The sequence below is a fragment of the Numenius arquata genome, chromosome 4, assembly GCF_964106895.1.
Source record: "Numenius arquata chromosome 4, bNumArq3.hap1.1, whole genome shotgun sequence".
Lineage (NCBI taxonomy): Eukaryota > Metazoa > Chordata > Aves > Charadriiformes > Scolopacidae > Numenius > Numenius arquata.
This window is the reverse complement of record NC_133579.1, coordinates 46599130-46626018: the sequence shown is the minus strand read 5'-3', so window position 1 is coordinate 46626018 and position 26889 is coordinate 46599130. Positions and strand designations below refer to the sequence as shown.

The 26889-nt window shown below is 38.1% G+C and overlaps 1 protein-coding gene across 2 annotated transcripts in view; it reads left to right on the top strand.

Annotated features, from left to right (window-relative positions):
- CTNND2 (catenin delta 2) overlaps positions 1-26889 on the top strand; it is a 543425-nt gene that overhangs the window by 374638 nt on the left and 141898 nt on the right. For both annotated transcript variants that reach the window (XM_074146739.1, XM_074146740.1), the window contains one exon: positions 17934-18147. In XM_074146739.1, the coding sequence (XP_074002840.1) occupies positions 17934-18147 (214 nt within the window). The remainder of the gene's footprint in view (positions 1-17933; positions 18148-26889) is intronic.

Below are 26889 nucleotides of genomic sequence, written 5' to 3'. Positions count from 1 at the left end.
TACTCTCATGATTCTTGAAGCGTATCTTCGTTTTGTTTCTACAGTGTTCTTCAAGATTCCTTTCTGTTTCCATAAGGGTTCCCAGAGAAAACAGAGTATCTTTCTTTTCCTACATGTGTTTGAAGAAGTATCATAGCTTTGCATTCATCTTGCCGTAGCCTTCCTTTTCTGTCTTTTTTCTAAAATCTCTTCAGTTAAAGGCTGGAGTTTGCCTTGTCCATTAATGATACTGTCAGTTTTCCATTAAAGACATTATGTGAACTGCTTTAATCTCTGCATGCCAGATGATATAAACATGCTATTTAATTTAAATGAAAGAAGTATCTCATAGGTGATACTAAAAAGTAATGTAAAAATTGCAGAGAGGCTCTAAAACATTTGTTGAGAGTGCATTTTAGTGCAGACAATAATTGCATACTTTTGGAGAAAGTATACTTCCCTGTTCAGTTATAAACATTTTATTAGTACTTTGATAACCATAATTGTCTTGTGTTAAACATCTGTATCTCTCAGTTTAAGAAAAAAAAATCTCACAGTTTAAGAAATATTCTCCTAAATGGCTTCACAAGGAACTTACTATTTTAATGATGATTGTTTATGTGAAGGAGTGCTTGCCTGCACCTGATTCCTAAAATGGGCACTTATATGTTCATGCTTTTGCTTACTTATGTTTAGATTACTGCGTGCAGGATGGTTTGGGTCTATCTCCCCGTCACCCTGGGCAGTCCTATTCACCTGTGCAAGTAAATGTCAGTCCTTTTCAAATGCACTTTCTGTGTCGTTTTTACTGGTAGAAATTACTCTAATGAAGTAAAGCAGCACCTAGTGACTTACCCAGAAACAGTCTCTATGTAAGAATTTAGTTTTTTTATTTAATAAAACCTCATTAATGATGATTTTACAGGACAACTTCTAGGTTCTCACTGACCTCCAGTCTGTTTTCTAAGAAGTCAATCAACAGGTGCTGTGTTGTTTTGCAATATAGGTTGGGCTGTTTTACTGTAAATTTCCCGTATACAAAATGTCTTTTTTTTTTTTTAATGTTATACTCTCAAAGTATTTTTGGAAATGACCATTTGAATTGCCTTTTTCAAATTGTCTTAGTTTGCATTATTGGAATAGTTTTTCCAACAAGATGTTCCACTCCTTGCACCTTGTCATTCAAAGGTATGATTTTACACTGAAAGAAAGTTAGGTGTAACTTCCATGCACAACCATCAACAGCACCACAGTCTTACTCTACACAGTAAGAAAAAGAATACAAATAGCTTTATGTTTGCTTCTTATCCCATTACATTCAAGATTTTTGTTCTTTAGCATGAGGAATGCCATTTTCCGTTCCTCCTCAAGGTTTATTTATCCTTTTAACTTTATTTTTACAGGGAGCTTTTGAACTGGTGGTACTTGCAGAATGCAAGTTACAAACACTGTTACAGTATTTGTGGTGTACTGCATATAACTTACATGACAAATAACCGGAAAGTGTAAAATAACTGACTTGTAGTTATTAAATGAGTCTTGGTCAACTGGGGGAATGATAGTAATTGCAAAATCAAACTGTGACAAGAATAGTTAATTTGATCAATTTGAGTGCCTCTTATTTTAGCTTTCTCTAGCATACCTATGGCTCAAATGCACTCTATCATGGTGCAACACAAAAAAATTGCATATTTATGTTTCATTGTAGCCACAGAGAGAAGAGAAAGATGGGGTGAATATGTGAAGATGTCTTAAATGATGAAAAAATGAAGTAAAAGCTGTATACCTGAAATAAAATGGGTTTATACTGAAAGCACTTGACTAAATTTCAAGGTCTAAGTCCATTTTTAGCCCTGCATGATTATGGGCTCTCCTGTAAAATGAGGTTGATAATTTTATTCTACTTTGATTATTTCCTTTTATTCTTCTCAAGAGTGGTAAGTTGGCAACAACCCATCAATATGAACACCTCTGTGGCTTCAGGTTGCAAATGTTTGTGAGGACTGTCCCACTTTGCTTTTATTCTGGGTGCTTTTATGATACACAAAACTGGTACCAAAATGCCAAATCCTGTTCTTTGACACAGACATCCCTGAGAATAGAGGTGTGCCACGGCTGAGCAACGAGTGTGGGAGAGAATCAACCTGGTCCTCTGTTGTAGCTCTCTCAGGAGCTTTTTGTTTCATCACCACTTGTTTCAGGAGGTGGAAAGTTGCCCAAAGGAGACAGTGGCTGTTCCTGCTCCATGGAGCTGGACACAATACTGGATCCTTGCTGGCAACAGGCTCTCGTATGATACCTTAAGTCACTGCTTTCTCCCCACCTGAGGTTGAGAGGGGACTGTGCAAAGCTGTGTCCCAGTGGTCTTTCTGTCTCCAGTTTGCCTTGCACCATGTATTTTGTGGCCTTTCAGTCACATTAATTTGGAGTGGGATATAGGAGCTGAAGACATCTTTTCCTCTATCCTATTGGAAGATTCATAAAACACAAACCTGGAACAGATGAAGGATGAATACTCTATTCTGTTAGATTTATAGAAACAATGCCCTTCTTTTTCCCATGATCAAGGTCTCATCGCGCTGGTATACTAACTATGGCTTGTCTCATGTTCTTTCCGTAGGAGATTTTTTGAAGGCAACCTTTGTTTTCTGCTACTGCTGCTGCTTTAAAAAAAAAAAAAAAATCATCCCCATTTGATCCCATCTTCAAACCTATGTAACCTCTCGTAATCTTTCTGCTCCCTTCCATTTTATTTATTCCAGCAGTCAGTGGCTTGAGATGTGTTTCTGTGTTAAGGAAGGCAGATGTAAATGGTCTGTTTCTCCTGAGAAAAACAGTGATTTCTGTACTTAAGCCCTTTTCTATTGATAGGTGTGCAAGAGAGGATATTTGATAGCACTTCAGTAACTACAGCGCTAGTTTGAAGTGTCTAATATGTCTGCTTTGAATGTCCCTTTATGTTATCTCCATGATACCATCTCTCCTCTTTTAGTTTGAATTGTGTGAAGCAAAGAAGCACTAACTCATGGCCTATAATACAACCCTGTGACTGAACATTTTCCTAATATAATATAATATAGTATAATGTAGCTAAAACAGATGAGGCAGAAATGGCTGCTCTGGTCTTAACACAGTAATCTATGTTTACACTGTTGTTAGGACTGCACTAACCTCTCTCAGTCTAGAGTCCAATTCTGAGTTACTGAACACTATTTATCGGAATATATCAGTGTGTTTTTTCTTGCTAATAAATTGTCATTATTTGCTAATAAATTGCAGAAACATAGTTAACTATAAAATGGTAGGCCGTTTCACTTTGTTTCAGGCCTTTTCACTTTTTTTATTTTTTTTTAAAGCACAGAAGCCCACCTTCAATCAGGGAATTAAATCTTAAACGGATCATCTTGCTTTCAAAAGTATTTCTGAGTGCATCTCTCCCCTGTTTCACCATCTAATTTATGCACTATCATTTTATGACATTTATCTCTTCTGACGATAGAGTGCATGTCTTTGTTTTGTGCACTGTCTTTACATTTATTAAGGCTGAGAATTAATGAATGTCACTGAGTGTTGTGCTGTGTCCCCACAATCTGTGCTTTCTGTAGCACAGAAGGAGTGGCATTTTGCTCCCTCTGTGGTCATTTAACCATGGTTATTCTTGATTTCATCGTCAGGATACTTTGCCTGAATTATAATAATGATTTACTGTACACCTGGCATAGATTTCACTTGATGTAAGATTAGGAGAATATTACAGTTGTTAAATAAAGGAATCAATGACAAGCCCCACCGGAGTCACATTCAGTTAAAAGGGGGAATTGAAGACCCAGGATGTTAACTGGAGACTACACAGCAAAGTCGTGGCAGGTTGCGAGGGCCAGTTCTTGTCTTTTACTCCTCTGCCCTGCTAAGGATCTTGATTAATGCTTTGGGTTTATTGCATTCACATTTCAAAATTATTCCTTTTGGAAAAAAGCCTCAACAGGGTATAAAGTATCACTCCTGTAAAGTGACAAAGTATCAGTCCTGTAAAATGAAGTGCCTTCATAACTAAATAAACAAGAGTATATTATTTCTTAGACGTAAGGTCTAGGTGTGTTTGGTTTTTTTCAGTTAATGTTAGATAAGCAAAAATGAGACATTTTGCTTGCTGCCTTCTTTTTTTCAGTCGTTTTGTAACATTGTATCATTCTCGGTCAAGTCACAAGGAGACTGAATTGAATGAATTTACAAAGTGACTGAAAACATAATTATTTTGCGAAATCACTATTTTGCTGTAGCATTGAGAATATGTATCTGTATTTTTACCCCTGCACTGCTTTACACTGCTTTCGTGTTCTCCCCCTTTCCCCATGCTATTCCCCCTCCAGGGAACAGCCAAATGGACAAAGTTGTGCCCACTCTTCCCAGAAGTTCCTCTTGAAGATACATGTTTCTATGATCCTAATACAAAGTAAGCAACTATTATGTAGAGCCAAAGCAAGCCAGTATAATTTTTTTTTAATCTTTAACAACTGGCCATGCTTCATACAGATAATTGCAGCTTCACTGCTGTTGACTGGACTATCCTGTTCGTGCACTACACTGCAAACTGTTAACAGTGTCTGCAAACATCTTTGGGACTCTGTGTCTGACTTCTGTTTTGCTGCCGTTTAGGGGTCTGGCACTGGTCTTCTTGTGGGCTGAAGGGAGAGAGTGAGGTCTTGAACAAAACCTGTCTAGACCTCCTGTTTATCTGGGTCCTACAGTGTCAGCCTTGCAGGAGATGAGAATAATGGCTAAAAGGTTTCTAGCTTTTTCAGCTCTGGGCAGCCAGAGTTTGCCTCTGAATGAGTAACTACATAGAAGAGAATTTTAAGCAATAAATTCAATTATCCAGAAAATTCAGATGTGAACATCTGGTGTTAATGCTTTTCACACAGTTAGTAGGAGAGAAAAAAACCTCAGTATTGTCTGCGCAAGATGAATGCCTTCGTGCTGCTTTCTGTGGCATGCAGCAGATGCAGGCAGAACATTGCACTGTGTCGTGAATCTCTCTCCACTGGTCTGAGGAAAAAATGTCCCGGTTGTTTTAAAACATTTGTAAAAGCTGTATCTTTTGTATTTGAAAATACTAGGCGGTAGGGAAGGAAAGGTAATACACACTGAAAGACAGGATCACTTGACATAAGTAATGTGATGTTCCCACATTTTGAATGGGCAATCAATATATTTGCAACATTTTCAAGCAGTATAATGTTCTAGTATATATGCCATGGATTTCTTTCTATTCATAACTCTTTTGCCAATTGCTTCTCTGATTTATTAGGCTGATGTGTGAATGCAGAGGATTATTTTCATTTTGTAGAGCATATTTTTTTTATGACTGTTCTTATCATCCAGCAAGCCATGGTAAGACTTTGCACACTATATATAGAAATAAAATAACCTAGATTATATCAATATCTGTAATTTGATGTTTTCTCAACATGTCTGTACCAAAAAGGTTGGCAGCAAAATTATTTCAATAGGGCAAATTGTAGTCCTGTTAAAAAGGCCATGCCAGTGAAACGTCTAACGTAAAGACCAGCAGCTGATCTCCAAAATGTGTTTAAAAATACAAAGAGATGGCTGTTACTAAGCTACCGAGAGTGGTTGCAGCAGAAGGCACAGGTTTGTAGAGGCATAAGGACACCTAAGGCTCTAAAATTAAAATGCTTACCTGTCTATCCAGCCACTGCAGAAAACTATTTGAAGTCGCTTGAACCACAGAGTCCTTAATTTCATTTCAGAGTCAATTTATAGCAATGCTGCTGAAGTAGATCCTGCTCTTCTAGGGTTTACACTGGTATAACTCAGAGTATGACTCATACCACATGAGGAATATAAGAAAAACCAAGATAATTAAAAACAAGATAGAAATTTTGAAATTGAAGTTTTGTATGTTTTTTACTGGTCGTGGGTCAAATTCTCTCCTCCTCCTCATCCCAGAAGAGTACTGCTTACTGATAAATGGATGACATTTCTAAGGTTGGTATCTTGCACAGACCTTGGTTCACACCAATATGGACATGCAGTAGATCTGTGATATGGCTTGAAAAGTTATTTGGAATATAATAACATTTTGTAGTTTCACAAAGAGATTTGATTTGTCCTTGCATCCTCATCTGTACAAAAAGTATGGGTTGTAATGCCCACTATGAGGATCATTTAACATCTGTAAAGAAATAGTTAATGCAAAATGATAAATGACACAGTAAGTCCCTTATATTTGAGCTGTTGCTGCTACCGCGGTTGCTGAAGGACAAGTGAGAATGTTGCCCACCAGCGTCAGCAGCACTGCTGGATCTGGCTCTTTGCTTCACTAGGCATATTGCGGGCACATGGTTAACCGAGCAAGGCCCTAAAGAAAGGGGCACACTCCTTACTCCACACACAGAAGTATTACAGTGGTTTGGGTGAGGGTTTTTTTTGAAACTGCTGCTTTGCTATTCTTATGTCCAAGAGCAATTGAAAAATTGCTGCAACTCACAAGCTTCATAGATTAGTCCTTAGTCCACTTTATAGAGTTAGTCCATTGGCAGTGAGGCGGCACTATTTTTGATGGTTATTTTGCTTGTTCCTCATTTCTGTATGCTATTTCTGTATTCTGCTGTTTGAAAAAGAGAGGTCTTGAGTTATACATCTGAGACTTATTTGCAGTCCAGCAAGCGAACAGAGGCTTGAGTGTCAGGAAAGCATTAGAGAATGAAACAGAACTTTGCTGGGGCCTTCTGCAAGTCTGTGTTATGCATGTTCTGGATACTGTGTGAAGTTCTGGTCTTCCCCTATTTCAAAGAGTATAGGAGATTTTGAAAAAAACCAGAAGTTGTGGATTTTAGAAGGCAAAGAGAATAAGCTAGACAAAAAGAGCTAGACAAAGGGGAAAAAAATAATATTAAAACCAGTAGAAATATATATATATGTACAAACTCTTATTACAATAGATACTTTTACATATATATATATTTAGAATTTTGCATGTTGAACTGTGGGTATTACAAAGTACATTAGATATGAGGCAGGCTTACTTGTGTTGACTTTTACTCCATTTATAATACTCGCATAAATGGGGAGACAGAGTAAAGATTCTGCAGTCCAGTTTTGCACTGGAACTCTTAAATTACAGGTCATAGTTGTAGCTGTGCCACAGCTTGTCTTTGTGACCTTAGGCAAATAATTTAGTTGTATGTTCCTGAGTTTCTATTAGTGAAACTTCCTACCAAAGAGGGATGTTGTGAGAATGCATTCATTAGCTTTTGAGGCAGTAACTGGCCCCTCAAATACTGCAGCTTTAAGACAGAAAATTCTCATGGGACTCAAAGATTCTTTGGAGGGTAATACCTGAGTTACAAGGAGAGAATATCTCTTGTTTAAATCACGGTAGAGAATGTCATGGGAGCAGAGGTCATCAGGGGGCAGTATGATGCTTGATCTAATAAATTGTGAATGTATTTTTAGTCTGAGAAGAAGTGGCATGTTGTTTATTCTGTGAGGGAAACTGTCTGAGATAGCTACAGCAAGCATCAAAAAAGGTTTTTGAATTGCCAGTTAGAGCTGTAATGTCAGATAGAGTTGTTCTGTTTGGGCTTAAATGACTGAAAAAAAAGAAATGTTCTGTGGTCTTATTGGTGACCACCTTGTTCCAAGTTGGCATTTGTGTTCACATTGACTAAATCCCACTAATGATACCTAAACTGAATATAGTTAACTACAGCTTCAGAAATTTTCATCTAAGTTGATGTCCTGTTACTGTTAGAATATTTGAAGTACTGAACTACTGGATTTGTCTAAAAAAACTTGGTTTTGCTTTACATAAAAAAATTGTTGAATTTTCTTTATCTTGTTTAACTTCACTAGAAATATGGTTATAGGGATACCAAGGTGTTCTTAGGTGAAGTATATACGTTGATCTTTTCCCTCCAATAATAAATGTAGTCCTTCATTCTCAAATAGATGCCTAATTCTTTTTAAATAAACGATTCAGAAAGTGAATGATCCAAACACTTGGCGTTAATCATCATTTTTCATTTAATTTCAGACAGAACTAGATCAGTGCTTGAATAATGCCAGTGTCTTTTGCATCCTAAATGAATATTTTCATTGCATTATCTATATAATGCACAGTGCTGAACCTTCTTTAGTATTGTACCTTTTTTGACTGTTTTGAGAAGCGAAGACCCCAAATTAAAATCAAGTAATTACAATACCTTCTAAGGGCTTTGGCTTGTGTGTGTTTTTCCTAATTTGTGTCCGTTCCTCAGTGTTAGTTTATACCCCCAGTGATTCAAAAGCTGAGAAGCTTGGTTAATGCAGGTCAATGCCAATCTGTTCATTTTAGGAGATACTGCTTTTAACAGTGGGATTTAAAATCTCTTTTTCACAGTCAGATAAGCACTTCAGGTCAGCTTTATGCCTGCAGTTAGGAGTGTTATTTGGATAATCCCATTAATGCTTGATGTTTAGATTTAGAATAGGATGCTTGTGTCAGCCTTCAAATTAATGTTTTTTAAGAGTATTAGGGTAAACTGCTTTGCTATTATAGGTAACTTACACCTAGCTGGAAATTTTTTTAGTGAAGAATAAAATCGTTCTGAGACCTTGATATATATAATAGTCATAGCCTTCATACCAAGCATGAAAACCAAAATGTGCAGAATACATTAAGGCTTACTGGCTGAGGAAGTAGCACATTTATTCGTACCTTTTCTGGACAATTTTGGAACGTGATTTTCAGTCTCCTTCTGTTTGGAATGTGTTTTCCAGTCTCTGTTAACTGCACACATAGATCCCAGGATCTAAAGAGGTCACTTAAGAAACACAGGGAAAAACAAATGTATACTCAGTAACAGAAATAGAATATCCACTCCCAGAAGAAAATCTTCTGAGTATTGACCCCATGTTGCTTGTCCTCATGTCAAACAACCATTCCTCCAAACACCTGCCACATTTCTACAGACACAAAAAAAAGATCCCCTTCCTTCTCCAATGCGCTAGTTTAGCACACAGAGAGCAATTCTTATTTAACTTAAAGCAGAACGTTGTATATCCGCCACTGGCTGAATTTACTTAAACTATACCTGTTCACAGCTTTATGTTGCCTTTGTGTCTGAGCTAACAAGTCCTTAATGACAGTTCTACAAAACCATTCTTAAGTGGGACCTAGATCCAAACGCTGCTTTAGATTCCTTAAACAAATTAGACTTTGGAGCTAATGCAGCAATTTGCATAACATTCCACTCTATTTTAAGCTAAAATTGCTCAGCAGTTTTTTAAACTTGTAGCAAATTACTTTGCTAATGGGACTAAATTACCCTATGAAGTTGCAGGTAAATTTGTCTGCAATAAATCTCATGTGCGTTTGCAATGTACGGATTTTGTGTTGTATACCTGCTGTTTCATAGGCATGTCAGAAGAAATGCTGGAGAAGAATTAAAGTTTGAACAGTACGTTTCTCTTAAGAGTCATATTGTACTAAATGCTATTCTTATATTCTGTTTAGTTGAACATTTTTTTTCTTCCCTTCCTACCCATTTAAAGTTTTAGGAATCAGCCCTCTGAAAGTAGCTAGTAAAGAGGCTGTCCATCTTCCAAACCTTTCTCCAAGAAGTACAGTGGTTTTTTTCCTCTTAGATGAAAGTCATTTGAGGAATGTAAACAAGACAAAGATAAGCAACAGAAAGGTCTCATGGAAAGGATTTGGAATTGCAGTAAAAAAAATCTATAAATGTAATAATTTTATGAATACTGTGTATAATGGGTGGTGCGGTAAAGTTGCTGTGCGGGCAGTGGCTTCTTGGATGTTCCTGGAGTGCCCTGGTCTGTGTTGGCACACTGGTTGCTCAAAGGGTGACCCTGAGAGGAGCAGGGTGGCCATAGTCAAAGAGTGTCTCGGAAACTGCCTGCTGCTCTTTAAAAATGCTTTCACCATTTGGTTCTGCTCACTTGTAGCTTCTCCTTCCCGCACCCATGGAACAGAATTGCTCGGGATCCATTTGCATCTGAAATAATAAGCACTTTTTCTGCTAGTTAGTAAACCAGCATTTAAGAACATTAAAACTAATTATTACTACAAATTTCCAGAAGCAAACTTAAATTGAATTGTCCTTTTAATTTGGGATTTATTTGATGTATGCCGTCACCTGGGTTGCAGTCAGCTATTTTTCAGTTCTGTTCTGCGTGTAACACAGTGGCATTAAAAATAATACCATGTGTTTAAACACTTGTATTTTGATATATTGAAACATGCTTTCTTAATAATGGAAATGTCACAGAATAAGTGGTGGATGATGCAGTGTGTTACATCAATTAAGCTGGCAATTAATATCGATGATGTCTAAAAAGGCTTGATTGTTGTTAGATTTCCTTCACCTCCTTTGGACGGAGAGCTATTCAAAAGTGATTATTAAGAAAAATGTGGAAAGTAAGCATTTAACCATGAATTAATCTTCAAATTAGGACTGTGGAGCTGTTAATAGTGGAACGCTTAATGTCCTATTGGGAAGAGGAGATTGTATTATTTTAGAAACATGCTTTATCACTTTGTCAGTTTAACAATTTTTGTCACCTGTTCTTAATCCTGTTCTGTTTCCATTATATTTTACTTTGTAATGCAGGCTAGTCAGAATTAAATGCAGAAGAAGATGTTCCAGTTATACCTACTGGCAAAATTTGAACAATATCTCAGATACCCACTTGCCGAGTATAAATAGAAGAAGAAGGGTGTTTTGGTTTCCATCACAGCAATATTTTTAGGCTGTGTTGGAATACTTCATTATCTAACAGTCTTTGGCTAAGCTGTTTAAAACTTGAAGCTTCACTTTTCTTCCTTTTTGTATCTCTAGCTCTGATTTTTACAGCCTTCCAAGGGATGGAAAAGGTGATTTCCATTATGCAGTGATTGAAAGAGAGGGGTTTGCTTCTCTTCACTGCTGGGAGGAACAGAGTAATTTCAATTTCAAAATAGAGTTCAAAACTGTAGTAAAAGTCAAGACAACTAACGTCTATTTGCTTTGACTTTGCTTCTGCTGTTGCAAAGCCATAAGCAACAGCCAGATTCCAGGGCCAGTTTTCTGATACCTTCATATGAAAGATCTCTCACCTGTATTTTGTTCACATTTGAGAAGTTATCTGTCCTTGTAAATGTAAGAAAATAATACTGTTGATTGTAAGTCAAAGCATGAATTCTGCTCAGTCTGACAGTCCTGGTTATCCTCACTCTTCAGGCAACCTTCCCCATCCCCAGGGAAGCAAGTCAGTCAAGTTTTCACATCCAATTGTTAGAGTTTAAACAGAGAGCCTGGAGGAACAGCATGGCTTCTGTGCTGAATCAGTGACAGGTAGCATGTTTTGTCAATTAAGGTCATGGACTATAATGCTGTTACTGCTTACATCTGACAATAATTCAGTTTCAAGCTGTGTTGTGATTTGTGCAAGCTTTGGCATGCATTTGTCATGAAAAGTAAAAGGTAGCTTAAGAAGGCTGCAATATTCCCTACAATGCTTATACTTTAATTTTTAATTTTTTTTTCCTGAGAGGTTCCATGTTCATAAATTGTCCTTCTGTCAGTTCCTTTTAGAACACAGATAGTATCCTTTGACCAGAGTAGTCTCAAAATCAGTAAAGGTTATATTTAACCAGTGTAATACAAAGCAGGGAGAAGATACTGAAAGCTGTAAATCCGGACATGTTTCCCAAAGGGAGCTAAATATATCACGGGAGAGGTCTCTGGATTTTTTTTTAATGGAGCTCTGTATTTGATCCACTGACTCCAGCGTATGCTTTATATAAGAGCAGTGCTTGAGTGCTGCATGAACCACCTCCTGCCATTGGTGGGATTAGCGCAAGCCTTCAGAGTGATCGGGACCAAACCCTTAACTGCTACTTGGAAATGGAGCAGGACGTGTTACGGCATTCCTCAGAAGGTGGGCACTTCTCCTTTAGATTAGTTTAACAAGCCAGCTGGTGATTTCTCTTGTTCTGTATCCTTCAGTAAACATGATACAAGGCTGAACATGTAACCCGGTTAAAATTTCAAGTATAGTGTGGTATATACTAACCTAAATTATGTATCTACAAAACCAGCACAATAAATAAATGAGAAATTAATCAGATACGGATCATCCTAAAAGTAAAAGCATCCTGTTACTTTTGTTAGGTATGTATGTAAAAGAAGTTTAGGTCACACAACAGATTAACACAAACATGAGAACAGTTCCTGCACAGTCACCCCATGCACACGAAGCAGCACTCATGCAAACATGAACAGTAATACGTGGTTCTTAATCTCTGGCTAATCAGGCTCAAAGTTTGCTGGCAGGTCTCATCTCACACACACGGAAACACAAAGAGGTCTCTCTGGTAGCTTGCTCAGACCTTTGGTCTGCCCAGTAGCACATCCTCAGACCCTGGTCTCACCGTTACCTATCCCCTAGATCTACGGTGTCTCTTGTAGCTCTTTCATAGATCTCCCGTCCTGCTCATCAGCTATTCCACCTCAAGGTTCACTAGGATTACACCCGTCTAGAATGTAGACCATCCTTATCCAGGAAAATTGTTTGGAATTAGGTTTAAGAAGAAGATAAACCAGATTGCAGTGATTATGCACAGGGTTTGGCCAGACAGGCATACTGAAGCGCAACTTACTTATAGATGACCAGCCCCTTTCATTACGCCCTTCTCTGTATTTTCTCATGTTATTCCTCCCCCATGCACTTGGATGTCTCTCTTCCTACCTTTGCCCTTCTGCTAAACATCCCATAAGTTTTGCACATTTCCACAATCCCTTGAAAGCATCCCATAAGCATGCTCTTTCCCATAGGACCCATGATAACCTTGTCATTCATTCCTCCCTGGGTGCCCCATCCCCCCTTAGCACTTAACACAGCTCAGGCTGAACCTCTCCAAGCCTTTGAGCAATTCCTTCAGCAGCCCATCAGCCAGTGACCTCTCAGACCTGGTCTTTGGTATCGTCTCTTTTTCTGTCGGGTTTGCGTAGGTAAATGTGGTATATTACTTTTCCTGTCTCATCTCTGTTTATATGCTGGACAGCCATTGATGAGATGTCCTCACAAAACAGATGTCTGTACATTCCAGGTATCTACATACCCTTCACATCCTATGTTTCTTTTCTTTCCACACATCCATCCAATCTCTTGTATCAAATTAGAAAAGCAAGCTGTCAAATAATTCATATGCTAAAATCATACAGTAATCAAGTATATCCATATTGTTTCAGACATATCGTCAATGTATGATTGACTTTTACCAGTGCATATGCTTTAGCCTGGTCATATGTAAGTCCTTGTAGATTAAATATCTAACAGTCCACTGTCATGGAAAATTTGTTGTGGTAAACACCACTGAATCAAAGGTCAGCCTTGAAACTGATAAATTACATTTCTCAAAGGCTGTTGGCATGAAACATCCAGGCTCTCCGTATTAGGAACATAACACCTTCACTGCCTCCAGCACGGGTATGAACCCCTTCTTGAGTCCCAATTCACCTTGTATCTGTGTAGCGTGGATACAAATATGTTCTCAGATGCAATACAAAAGCAAAATATGATGCCAGAGGAGAAGACTCTGGAATCAAGCTGATGTGAGTGCACTCTTACCAGTCTACGGACCAGAGAGGCTGGCACCTTTTCCTGTCCTGTCGGTGTCATGGCATCATGAGACTTGACCAGAGCAAGTGATTCTGACTAGCAAGTAGACAGTAATATTAACGGTGGAAATCCAACTTTAAAAGGAAAGTTTAAACATTTCCTGGAAAAAGAAGACACGTGATTCATCAGAGGAAAGCAGCTCTGTGCGTTCTTCCATGGAAAATTTTTCATGGCAAAATTCATGTAATCTCTGTTCTTTCAGTTTTCGTTTTTATCACCATAAGTTTATGCCACACAGCATAGGTCCCTAATTTATTAGGAAAGCTCAACAGAATTAATTGAAGCTTATGCATGCTGGGATTCCTGGTTCTGGTAGGATTTGCCATACACTCCATAATGCCTCATGTGAAAGAACGCAGCTTGTTTTATTTATTTAACACTTCTCTAACAGCATCTTCTGAAGACATGCACATTTCTAGTGAGAAAACGAAAAGGAAAGAACATTCAGAAATTAGCAGTGTCCGTGGATTAAAAGATTCATGAGAAACACCGCAACACAGATTAACCCAGCATTTTTAATACTTCTAGTCTGGAGACAGCAAGAGAAGATGATGAGAAGAGATGGCATAAAAAAGGGACAATATGTTCAAAGCAGGAAGAATAAACTTTATGATATGACTGTGTGAACTCAGTTGAGCTTCAGAGTTGAAGGTCATTTTTTTGACTTCAGAAGTGGCTACTCTGGAATTGGTCTGTGTGAGAACAGAGTTGGTCTCCTGATGACTTGGGACTATGCTGGTTATTTGGTTGTAGCGGGCAAACAGGCACTGGCGTATTCTATATTCTTTTTCTCCTGGATATAGCAAGGCATCAGCCCACTGATGTGTCAATAAATGTTACATTAAGAAATATTCTCTTCATATAAAGTCAAGAGAGAGACAGAATTGTGTTATGGAACTTTAGAGGAATGGGATTTGATGCCCCATTGGTGCAAATTGCTGCTTATCCAGCCATGCCAGTGTTCTTGGGAAAGACATTTGACAGTAGCACTGCTGAACTCACTGGAGCCATGATAACTTAGCTTGGCTGAGATCTGCCCCAAGAGGCTCACTTGGTCAGAATTGTCCTCCAGGCTGCAGCTCTAACTCCATAAAGGACTTGAAAAAATAATTTCATTTCCTTTGCCTCAGTTTCCAGAAATGTAAACAGATAGTGATAACATTCATCACAGTCTCACAATTTGTCAGGTGTAGTTAAACCTGCTGGAGAATACAGTATTAAACAGCTCTATAGATAAGTGATGAAAGCATGAAAATGGGGTGAGACTTATGGTAAATAATGGGCTGTTGGAAAAACAAAAACAAGGCAACACAGTAATCCAGATAAAGAACAGCATCAGAAACTGAGCTCCAAGTTTTGAAGAATCAGCTTCATCTCTGCCTGCTTGACACAGCTACTTGGCCAAGTATCTGAGCTTGGAAATTCAAAGTTAGCAAAATAAGTCTTGTCTTTCCTAGGTAAGAATAGGTTCTTCAGTAGAATTTAAGAAATTTTGTCAAGTTAGGTAAGGTGTTATGTAACATCAGTTTCATTTCTGTTGCGTTACCCATATTTTTTTCTGACAGAAATGCATTTGAGATGAATATTTAATGCCCTTGCTTTTAAGAAAGTGTCTTTGAGTCACTTCAGTCTGCTGCTGACTTCAGGTTCCTGGGAGAGGAGGAGCTGCGTGAGCTGAATACTGGTGTGCTGTCGGATACCATGACTGAAAAGGAAAGGTACGGCTGAATGCAGCAGAACCACACATTTTCTCTTAGAAAGGGAAGAGAGCAAAGCAGAAGATAACAAAACCTGTCACCTGAGACTGTCCACAAGAGAAACTATGAAGGAGCCTGAGATGCCACTTGGCTGTGTCCAAGAGGGAGAGCGGGGAAAACAGCACAGGCGCAGCTTGGCTCCGAGTGGAGGCAGAGCCCTTGGAGTCTTCAGATGAATTATAATGCACGGAATGATTTTTCCTACAAAGTTAATAGTTTTTCTCATTGATAGTCTTTTTTTTTTTTTTTACCAGTGAAGCAATTAAAATATTCATTCAGCATATTGTGCTTTAAAAATATAAAATACAAAGATCAGCAGATGTGTTTTCATTCTGTCGTTCCTGATATTACTCATCATACCAGAACAACTTGTGTATTTTTTAACTGCGTTCTTTTTTTTCCATCAGATCTTGTTTCTTTTCAGAGGTTGAAGTGTGAAGCTCAGTTGTTGTTTCACCTTTTGTAGAACTGATGCATAAGTTTTTGTTCCTACTCTGTTTCAATAAATATCATCTATTTTGTTATGTAGGTGGCTCTTCGTGTAGTATGTTTGGTTTAGAAAATCTGGTTAGTAAAGGAAGTGAACACATTTTAATCTTAAGATTAAATGGTGATGGATTGTAAAAACAAGCAAACCCCACCCCTCTCAAATAAGCTTGGTATTTTTTTCCAGTCTTGGAAAGGAGCAAATGATTTCATTGCAAGTCATCCTGTTCACATGGGCGAAGTCTTGACCCGTGAGATGTATTACAATGCCTTTTCTCTTTGCTCTGGTTTTCTGGTTTCTAACCTGAAAGATGTCATGGTTTCTCTGAACAGTAGAAGAATGAGCTTTCAAAAAGATTAATGAACTTTTCCAGCTGAAGTTGATATATTGTACCAATGTCCATTCATGTCTCTGCACTCTCCATGTAGTGCCGGCTGCTTTATATTACTCAGAAATTTGGATGTGATATACAGATATAATGCCTATTTAAGTGAGAATATCTTAATTTGTCTTTAAACACTGTCACTTCATTTAGTCCAAAGCTGTGTTGTAACTGTATACACATTACAACGTTTTAATTTAATACTGTAACACCTCAGTATATACACTTTATAATTACAACACTTCTCTATTAGTAGGTCTTGCTGTTATTACAAAAATAGGAACATGCCGGATAAACCAGTAAAAGAGAGAACTTCTGTTTTATCAATGAGTGATTTTGTATAGCTCAGTTTTGGAACCTCAAAGGCTGAAGCATTTTTCAGTCTTTATTTGCAGTGAAGCTTGTGTTAGATTAATGAAATGCCATACATCAGTTGTACTCAAGTATTTTGAAATTAGTAGATAAACCATGAGTTTCTAATAAATTTTGGTGCTCTTTGTTTTACCATTTCCTACTCCCAAGCCTCCCCCCACAGAGAGTTCCAAGAACCACATGCCCATGCAGGAATAACTACACAAAGATTTCAAAGCTTTGTCATCATAAAGTTTGATTCTAAAATTAATGTCTCACCTTTGTCTGTAGTTTTGAAAACACTCTATAGCTGTCTCTCTTCTAATGTTTTAGGGGAAGCTTGCTTTGTGCCTTAGCCAACACCACACATGGAGAAACTTTTTGACAGAGATGTCTATATAACTTAGTTGATTGTACTCCTTGGGTGTTAGTTGTGAACCAGTGTAGTTTCTTAAAATTAGATCCAAGACTGGTTGCTGTTTGAGGAACAAATAGTGCCAGAGGACAATAAAGATGGATTTTTTGCAAACAGATTCTATAATAAATAGTTCTTGGTATTCTTGACCTTCTTGATCATTTGCCTTAAACATTTCTGTGCTTTTTTTAAGAATGATATTTTATATAAGATATTGCATTAGAAGTTTGTTTTGTAGGCTACCTTACAAATGAATAAGACTTCTGCTCCTGCATCACTTAAGGGTCTCCCTCAAATGTAATAGAATAAGCCTTCCATGATTTATCCACCATCCTTGCCTTTATGTTTGTGCAGTCTTTCTCCTTTTCCTTTCATCTTTGCTTTTCCCAGTTTTGTTGATGTAACATCCTTGCAGAAACTACAGCAGCTCCTCACATTCCAAGTAATTAAATGTAAAGGGAGGGACTCCTAAAAACTTTATTGCATTAAGTGCTTTTTTTTGTTTGCTGTAATCTTGTGGGTTTTCCTCTAGCTTTTGATGTGCTACACTCTGAAGCAGATGATGTTTCTCCAGTGTAGGAGAAATCCTTGCCAAGGCAAACCTTGGTGAACCTTGAGAAATCGTGATGAGGCAACGCTCTTGACTAACTTTTGGCTGCTTTTACAGAGGTTCAGGTTCGTCATTGTACAGTTATGTTGCCACTGTAAAAACAATTCAAGGAGTCAAAGCAGTGTACCATAGCAGCTTTGTGGGCCTACCAGCATACTTTTGGTGGAGCATAGCCTGCATAAACCACAGCTTAATTACATTGGGTAGCATATATAATGCTGGTGTTCACTCCCTAATTTTATGATTATCACTTTGTCCTGTTTCAGATAAGAAGACAAGGCGGAATACAATTACTGGTGGACCTATTGGACCATCGGATGACAGAAGTCCACCGCAGTGCCTGTGGAGCTTTGAGAAACTTGGTATATGGGAAGGCAAATGATGACAACAAAATTGCTCTGAAAAACTGTGGTGGCATCCCAGCGTTAGTACGGTTACTCCGCAAGACGACGGATTTGGAAATCAGAGAACTGGTCACAGGTTTGAATCTTTCAATATTTTTTGTTCAAACTCCATGTAGGCTCTGCAAGCACAGTTCTGTACTGTGTACCGCTTTGTCCGTCAGTAACTCTTTATTTTATTACCATCTTCTTTGCCGTAGCAAAGCACTTTCAAGCCCTTTGGATATATATGTAATGTATGAAGAGCTTTAGTCAATGTTATGCAGACAGTTTACAGATGCAGGCCTGATTTATGCTTACGGTTGCTGTTCACTTTGGTTAGCCCTGAATGTTCTTGCAGATGTACTCCATATGCAGATACATTGTGATGGGAATCCTTTGCTCTCCCTCTTGGCTGGTGTAGGGCTGCAAATGCAGAAGTCGGATTTTACTGATTTTTCTTAGAAGCTGTTACTCATTTCTTTTATATCCTATATAGCGTGAAGGAGGATTTGATTGTGGGTTTTTTTTTTACCTTTCTTGTGATTCTGATAGGAAAATGGAGAGATGGACAACGTCATCTTCTGAAGCCTTTTTTCTGAAATTTGATAGCATGCTATGTGATGAATGTTAGATACATGGTATGCAGGTAGTGTTAAGAGTCTTACTTCTTTTCTTGGTATACTAGAATCTGATCTTTTAGGATTGTTTGGACTTTTTCCCTTATGAAATTAAAGATTTTGTGGGGGTTTTTTTCCTAAATACAAAAGTGCTGTCAAACAGCACCGATCTGAAATGTTTGGAGACTTTTTTCCCATCGCCCCTAAGCTATCCTATTTAAAATGCAAAACAGAAACTAGATGGTTTTTTTGATTTTTCACTTTGTGATTTCATTCTATTTGATTGCTAACATCAATGTGGTGATTAATTTAATACTACAAATAAAAAAGCTTAAGATCTTTTCTTTATCCTATTTTACAATGCCTGTATTTCCATTATGATTTTCATACTAAAATAAGCAAGAAAAGTTCTCATTTCTGTTGCAGAAGCATCAGTACACCCTATCATCTGTGCTTCTGCAGAAATTACTTACCCTTGTGGGTCAGGCCTCATTTAGGATACAATTGATAAGATTATTGTCCTTTGGTTGACTGCAGGTTCCTTCCTTGAGGGTGTCTAAATAAACAGCATAGTGTTTATTAAATGGATATTTTTATATTTAATTTTGTTCCTTAGTTACAACACCTATCACCTCATACTTGTTAGGCAGGATTAATGGGACAGAGGTACTGGGTTACACGAGCTCTGATGGTGCCTCCTGCAGAGTGACAGAATTACTGACAGATCTAATAAAGTGTAACCACCGCTTCAGATTCAACATACTTGTTTGTCTCTTGGTTATGTTGTCTGTGTCCTGGCTCCAGGGAACATTCTGCCTATTTATTCTGAGTAGTAAGTGGCAAACTGCTAATGAACATCAGCAGTACACCTCAGCAGTCACAGTGGCACTTCCCATGCTGTCTGTAGACAGAACACATAATGTCAGTAGGTCATTTAAAGAAAAGATACTAGACTACGTTTACATTCCTTCCATTGCACAGGATGTTGTTAAATTTTCCTGAATTCCTGCAGAAAGAAAAGATATATGTGCTAGCAGGTCCTCAAACTGTTACTGCTGAGAAGAGCCAGTATTGACCCTCAGTGATCGGGAGTAACCAGCCTTTGTATGGGCAGATGCAGCTCCCAGGGATGGTGAGCGTTAGGAGTGTCAGGACATCTATGAAAGGGAACCAGAGCAAGATGGTGATCCTGAGGAATGGAATAAAAGCCACTGGTATTTCAAGATTTTATTCCTGGACCTGTTTTTGTATTGTTTTGTTTTGTTTTGTTTTGTTTTTAAGAGCCAGTACATCCCAGAAAGCCACTGCCTGCCCTGGCTGGATTTTCTGCCTTTCGGAGCGCAAGCCACTGGCCCTTGCTTTGAAAATGAAAACTGGTAGTGGTAGTGGCAGCTCCTTTCCAAAACAACACTCAGAGCTGCACCTCTCGTCTTGCATCTCTCAGGAAACAGGCTGAAATCGTGCATCTGAATCAGTTCTCATTTGCTTTTTTTTGTAACGTGTTGTAGTATGACAGCTGCCCCAGTTAAATTCCTTCCCTCTGTCCTTTCTGGGGAAGGAAGGATGGCTCCTGCAGCAGCTGCCTCAGTAATGAAAAAATTTGACTTGGTGATCGGCACAAGGGAAAATAAAAGAAGTTTCTCCTGCTTCCCATCAGCCTTCCTGAGTTGAAGTGGCAGGAAGATAATTATTTCAGTAGTGCCACCATAGCCTGAAGGAAGTACAGAGAAAATAACAGAAAATGTGTGTTTTAGGAGTAAACATAATACCTTCAGCTTTTCCGTCTCATGTTCATTGTTCATCCTGTCTACATAAAAGCTGTACTTGTTTGTTACTTTTAGAGAGGGCACGAAGTTCCTGCCTTAGGAATTCATATGGGCTCTGTCATCGCCGTCCCAAAATACTCCTCCAGTATTTGTCCTCAGAGCACTTCTCCTAGGTGGGGATGTGTCATTATCTCAGTTGTACGGGTGGGGAATGGTGAGCCTATCAAGTCCAAGAGACCTGTCCAGAAATCTGGCAAGACGAAGGTGTGAATCACTCTGAGTAGGCACATAGCTGCAAGGGAAGAAATATAAGCAGGAGAGATTTTTAGCAGCTCGATTTGTCTGAACAGTAGTGAAGCTTTCATCACCTGCCCCAAGTACCGTGAAGCACGTGCCTGCCAGAGCAAAAGTTATGATGTTTCTTCCTCAAACATGCACATTTTCTTCCTTCTTGCTGCTGCTGTCTAAGGAGCTTATAATTTCAATTTCCAGCTATCTGAAGACTTGTTTTGGAAGTGTGTGTAAACCCACAGACCAGCTTTCCAGCCCAGCAGCTCCTTGCTTGTCAGGATTGCTTTTGACGCAATTTGTGGCTTTTCCTCTTTTCCACAGATTTCTTTCTGCCATAATCTCTCCAAAATGGAGTTTTTCATGTCTTCCTTTATCTCGTCTTTCTCCTCCTTGGTAGCAGAGGACTCAAGCTAATGTTGGAAAACCTTAACATGCTCAAATTTTTGGATTGGGCAAAATGAACCTTACTGCAAAGTGAAACAGCTTCAAGGCTTTCTCACATGGAGCAAATGGTTTTGGTGCAGGCTCCTATGTAGAAGCCATGAGGGAAGTTTGCTGCCTGGCTGTTATGAAATTAGATGCTGAAATATTGAAAGATTACTTTTCCAGAAACACTTCCACAATCACTGTTTTTTACAAGAAGAACCTGGATAAACTGAGGTATAGCAATTAATATATGTTTACGCAGAAGTGAGATACTCTGATGGAAATAGAGATTTCAGCATGGTCTGCAGCCTCTCGTAATTTCCAGAGTCAAGGAGAACCTGAATTAACAGTATCTTCTTTCACGTAGGTCTGTAAATGAAAAGCAAGTTGGTATAGGCTGGATGCACCATATTTAATTTAGCCATCTTTTCACCCAAGCGCTGTGCTACTAGTTTCCACAGTAGCTCCTGTTAATGGGAAAAAAAGAAAAGCCTTCTATTTTAAAATAATTAAATGTTAACACTTTCCTAATAAATATAAATAGACTAGACAGTACAAAAGAAGGCAGTACAAAATTAGCACAGATCCTGCAGATGGTAGAAAAAAATGTTTTCACTTGTTAGTAATGCCAATGAGTAGCTGATTTGTGACTCTCTTTGCCTTTCCTGAGTCAAAGTTAATTATGAACCATTCCACAAAATTCAATTTTAGCATTCTTTCTATTCATTTTACTATCAGGAAAAGAAAAATGACATGAAAAATGTGAAGTGTTAGCAAGGATAACACAGGAATCGCGTTGATGCCTTGTGGAGGTGAGGTCAAGCAGCTGTTGCTAGATTCAGCCCACGCTGGCTCCTTGTTCCATCAGCTCCATCTGATAACAGGGTACCTATCTTAGACAAAATGATTTAAACTGCTGTTCTTCTCCTCTTAACAAACAAAATCTATCACAACTGGAAACACAGTTTCTGCCTATGAACAGTAAGATAGCTGAATTAGAAACTGCTCTGTTTTAAGAGGCCCTTTATATGACTGTATCACCCATTTTCAAAGTGTATATACTGTATTTGATTGAAAGGTAAAAGTGGATGATCCAGTTTTAGAAAGCACACGATAATAAAGAAATATAGCTATAAATGATAACAGGGGAAAGTGTTTTTTCCTGCGCTGGCAGCCAGCCTGGTGCTTATTTTTAAAATAATAAATATATTTATTATTTTAATGCTGCACATTAGAGTGTCAGAGATTTAACTATTGTCTACTGAAAACATTTAAATTATGAAAATTATCACATTTACAAAAAAAATTAAAAAGCATAAACTAATACTATACATATATACTGTATGTAGATAGATAGACTTAGACTCTGTATGTTTCATTCACATTTTTATTCACTGAATCAAAAAGCAAGTATTCCATTCCTGAAAAAAATTATAAGACATTTTGTACATAACATTGCTTTCAAAGAAGCACTAGTTGTCAAAGTGTATTTGGCCCACAGTTGGGTTGGACAGCAAAAATTTTTCTTTTCCTTCCCAGATTTTGGATTCCAGTATTCATTAGTATTATCTTTAATTTCAGCTGTGGCCAGTTTGTGTTTTGGATTGGTTGGTCCTTTCTTGTCACTCCATGTTATGCAACATTATTGTGTAGTTGTTTTACATTTCTGTTCTGTTTTAGTACATGCCACGTTCATAAGGATGTATTTATAACCTGTCAGTGGTGTAACCTGTCTGTCAGTGTTACTGAAAGCAATTATATGTTGTCCCCCTTATCTCTACATGGTTTGAGGTAACCACTGCAGTTTAAACCTCCTTTTGATCGCATACTGCTTATTAGTATGTGCATAAATTGTTGGCAGGTTGGTCAAGACACTCCAGAAGGTCCCCTTTGAGCCTTGTGTGTGTCTTTGCTAATCAGTGTAATTGCAAATTAGTGAGCATGCAGTGATGTGTAAAGCAGGTTTAAGGGAGTATTCTATCTAAATGGACCTTTTGCTTACTTCAATGGAAGATTTATTATGATTTTTTAATTTTTTTTTTTAGGTACTTCTGGTCATTTCTTTAGAATTTGTAGCTTCCTAGTAAAATGGCAATTCTTCTGTTAGGGGTTCCCAAAGTCAAAATCACATGCCTGTGGTTGTTTCCTATTTGTGATGTTATTTTCTAATTGGACTTTGTAAGGTATTACACTTGTGATTTTTTGTATAGTAAATCCTATTTAACAATATTATGGTGAAGGGCTGACTATCTAGTACTCAGGATCTTGAAGCAGTGTATCAATTTAATAATTTTCTGCAAAAGTGCCCTTGACATTAGTTTAGTTACTGGAGTGTGTAAACAGAGATGTGAAATTTTATTGTGATAGAAACTTTTCATTTAGAAGTGGCAACTCTTTGTAGCCCTATAGCTCTTTGGAAATTTGATTTGAAAATGAGTCAAGGCTGTTTTATTCCACTCTGAGGTGACTTTCCCACAGACTTAACAAGAAACAAACTCTTCCTTGAGTTGCATTCTTATAGTATTTCACCTTGATGTAATTCCTACAATCTCTCTTAAACCCCCCCTTTTTTTTTGCAGATTTATATTGGATGTCGTTCCAGTGTTGATCATACTAAATATCCCATTTCCTAATTATATTCAAGTTTTGTAATGGAGCAGTGCAAGTATAAGGAAGCCTGGTCAGTGAAAGGCCTAATTAATTTGCAGCTTTTGATATTTAGTATAAAAAGTTTAGTAGGAAGAAAAATGTGCAAAATGGGCTGCTTTTAGAACTAAAGAGAGGATTTCAGCATTACATTAACTTAAAATTAGATGATAAATATATAATATGTTTTAGGTTCAGATATATATCCTGGATATCACAAACTTTTCAAACAGACAACGTGAAAAGCCATCTTTGTGGTTAAATTGTCATGATGATGTAACCATGGTAATACTGCTGCTACAAGGTTGATGTAAATTTGGTTGAATATATGCTTAGCTAAAAGAATAAGACTGCCAACTATCATTTGGGGCACATAACTCTATGTAGTTCAAGAAAATGGAGAAATGGGATAAATGCAGAAAGTATACAAATGCCCCTTAAAATGCAGCTCCGTGAATTAGCTTCTCCCCTGCCTCCAATATCCAGTCACTGTGTCCTATGAAGTCAAGGAAATTAGAAAGGTTAAGTCTGGAGACAGATAACTGCTAGCAGAAAACACAGCTTTCAGAAGTGCTTGTTTTGATTTTGGCAAGAAAAGATGTTCATTCATCTCTTGCTTAGTTTCTCCTCCGCAGATAAGCAAATTCTCTGTAATAAGTTTAAACAAGTGCATTGAGGAACTTACCAAGCACGGAGGCAGGTGAGCCAACCGCATTCTGGGCTGCATCAAAAGGAGCGTGGCCAGCAGGTCGAGGGAGGTGATTCTGCCCCTCTACTCTGCTCTCGTGAGACCCCACCTGGAGTACTGTGTCCAGCTCTGGAGTCCTCAACAAAGGAAGGACATGGACCTGTTGGAACGGGTCCAGCAGAGGGCCAGGAAAATGAACAGAGGGCTGGAGCACCTCTCCTATGAAGACAGGCTGAGAGAGTTGGGGTTGTTCAGTCTGGAGAAGAGAAGGCTCTGGGGAGACCTTATAGTGGCCTTCCAGTACCTGAAGGGGGGCCTACAGGAGAGATAGGGAGGGACTCTTTATCAGGAAGTGTAGCGATAGGATGAGGGGTAATGGTTTTAAACTGAGAGAGGGGAGATTTAGATTAGGCATTAGGAAGACATTCTTTCCTGTGAGGGTGGTGAGACACTGGAACAGGTTGCCCAGAGAAGTTGTGGATGCCCCATCCCTGGAATTGTTCAAGGCCGGGCTGGATGGGGCTTTGAGCAACCTGCTCTAGTGGGAGGTGTCCCTGCCCATGGCAGGGGGGTTGGAATTCAGTGATCTTTAAGGTTCCTTCCAACTCTAACCATTCTGTGATTCTGTGATTCTGTGACTTACAGCCCTTAAGCTTAATTACTTTTTTAAATAATACATTTAGGATAAAACTCAAAATTTTCAAATCTACTTGCTTAGACACTGACATTTGCTGGTGTATTTTAAACGCTTTTTATTCAAAAGGGAGATTTGAAGGGTACTCGCTTTAATAAATCTCTCCTACTCTTTCTTTAGATGGATGTAATTGTAAGTACAATATCTTTCCACAATCAGTTTTAAAAGTTGATTGAATCTTTTGTACTAATTTACTTCTAATTAGGTGTTTTAAATAACAGTTGTTTTCAACATTAATGAAATTATTTGTGTGCTGAAAATTCGTATCTGTTTGCTCTGGATTGAAGCCAAGGGCTGAATGAGGAATTATGTATTATAGTTTTTTCAGTATTTCTTTCTTCAAGTACAAAAGCCTTTTCAGTTCCCAAAGGTTACATGAGAGTTTGACTCCCTCCCATTGCTTGAGATACTTTTAATCAACATATTCTTCAATCTCTCCCTTGAGTTATGTGAGCCAGTGAGAATTTCATATAGAATGCCAAACTCCATCAAATCACCTGCAAGTCTCAGATTGCAGTAAAAACATGCCAGCTCAAACTTTGCGTGGAGTAGTTTATGATTCCTTGTTACATCTAAAATCTTGTTATGGGGAAAAAAAAGAAACCAAGGATTTGTTGAATGCAGAAAAACTATTTGTTACTGCTTCCTTGATAAAATTAAGCTTATGCCACACCATGATGCAAAGCTAAGCAAAAGTAAAACAAATGAAGCCACCTGGTCTGCAGAAGCAGTTGCTAGGGGTAATCAAGCTAAAGGTCCAAGTGTCCCAGCACAACTTCAAGCAACTTATCTTCAGAGGTCTCACCAAGGTAATACAAACCCTCTGGCCTGTTGCTAGCAATAGCAACAGCATGGTTAGTGGGCTACAGGGCTACTCTGCTTTTCCACCTCAGTAATCAGTTACTTTAAGGTTTTACAGGGAGTCTTCAAAAATTACTATTGCATCATCATAATCTTTAGAAAATACTTTAAATATCTCTTTGTACTTCTCCAGACTAATAAGCTGACACTTTACAGTCAGTGGATGTGCTATAACAAGGCACAACCATGTAAGGAAAAACACCATTATACTTTACAGTATGATTCTACAGTCTCGTAAAGTTTAAATTTTAGATTTTAGCATCACCTGTAGAAAACTGTCATCATTTCTAGAAGTGTGGAAGTGATTCCAGACAAATTCAGAGCAGAAGTTAATTGGCATTTTATAAAGTCTTTCTATGAACTCATTGTGCAGTTACTTACTAAGACACCAAATCTTCATGACCATTTTCCTTCCAAACCAGGAAGGTAATAAGCTGTACAACTTACACCTGCAAGTTGTTGGGAAACTGATTTCCAACCTATAGGCTACGACATCTTCAAGAAATTCCAGAGCCATTCAAAACACATCCTATTTATAGCGCATATGTAATGGCAAATCTGAAAGTAATTTAATAAATTGTCTAATTTTGTTTTAGAAATGATGCTGTCTTATCAAATAACACTTATGCAAACAATATTGACAGTTCAACTGCATCGTTTTATACAAAATCTACTACAATTTACTGTCTAATTATAAAACAATCTTTGCCCCCTTTCTCAATATGCTGTCACTGTTTTGGCTCTGAAAATGGGAAAACCCACTGATAGGATTTGTTGTATTCATGAAGAGTCATTCTCAACTTTTTAATGAATTATCAGATTAACTACTTCACCCTCTGTGCTCCCAGTC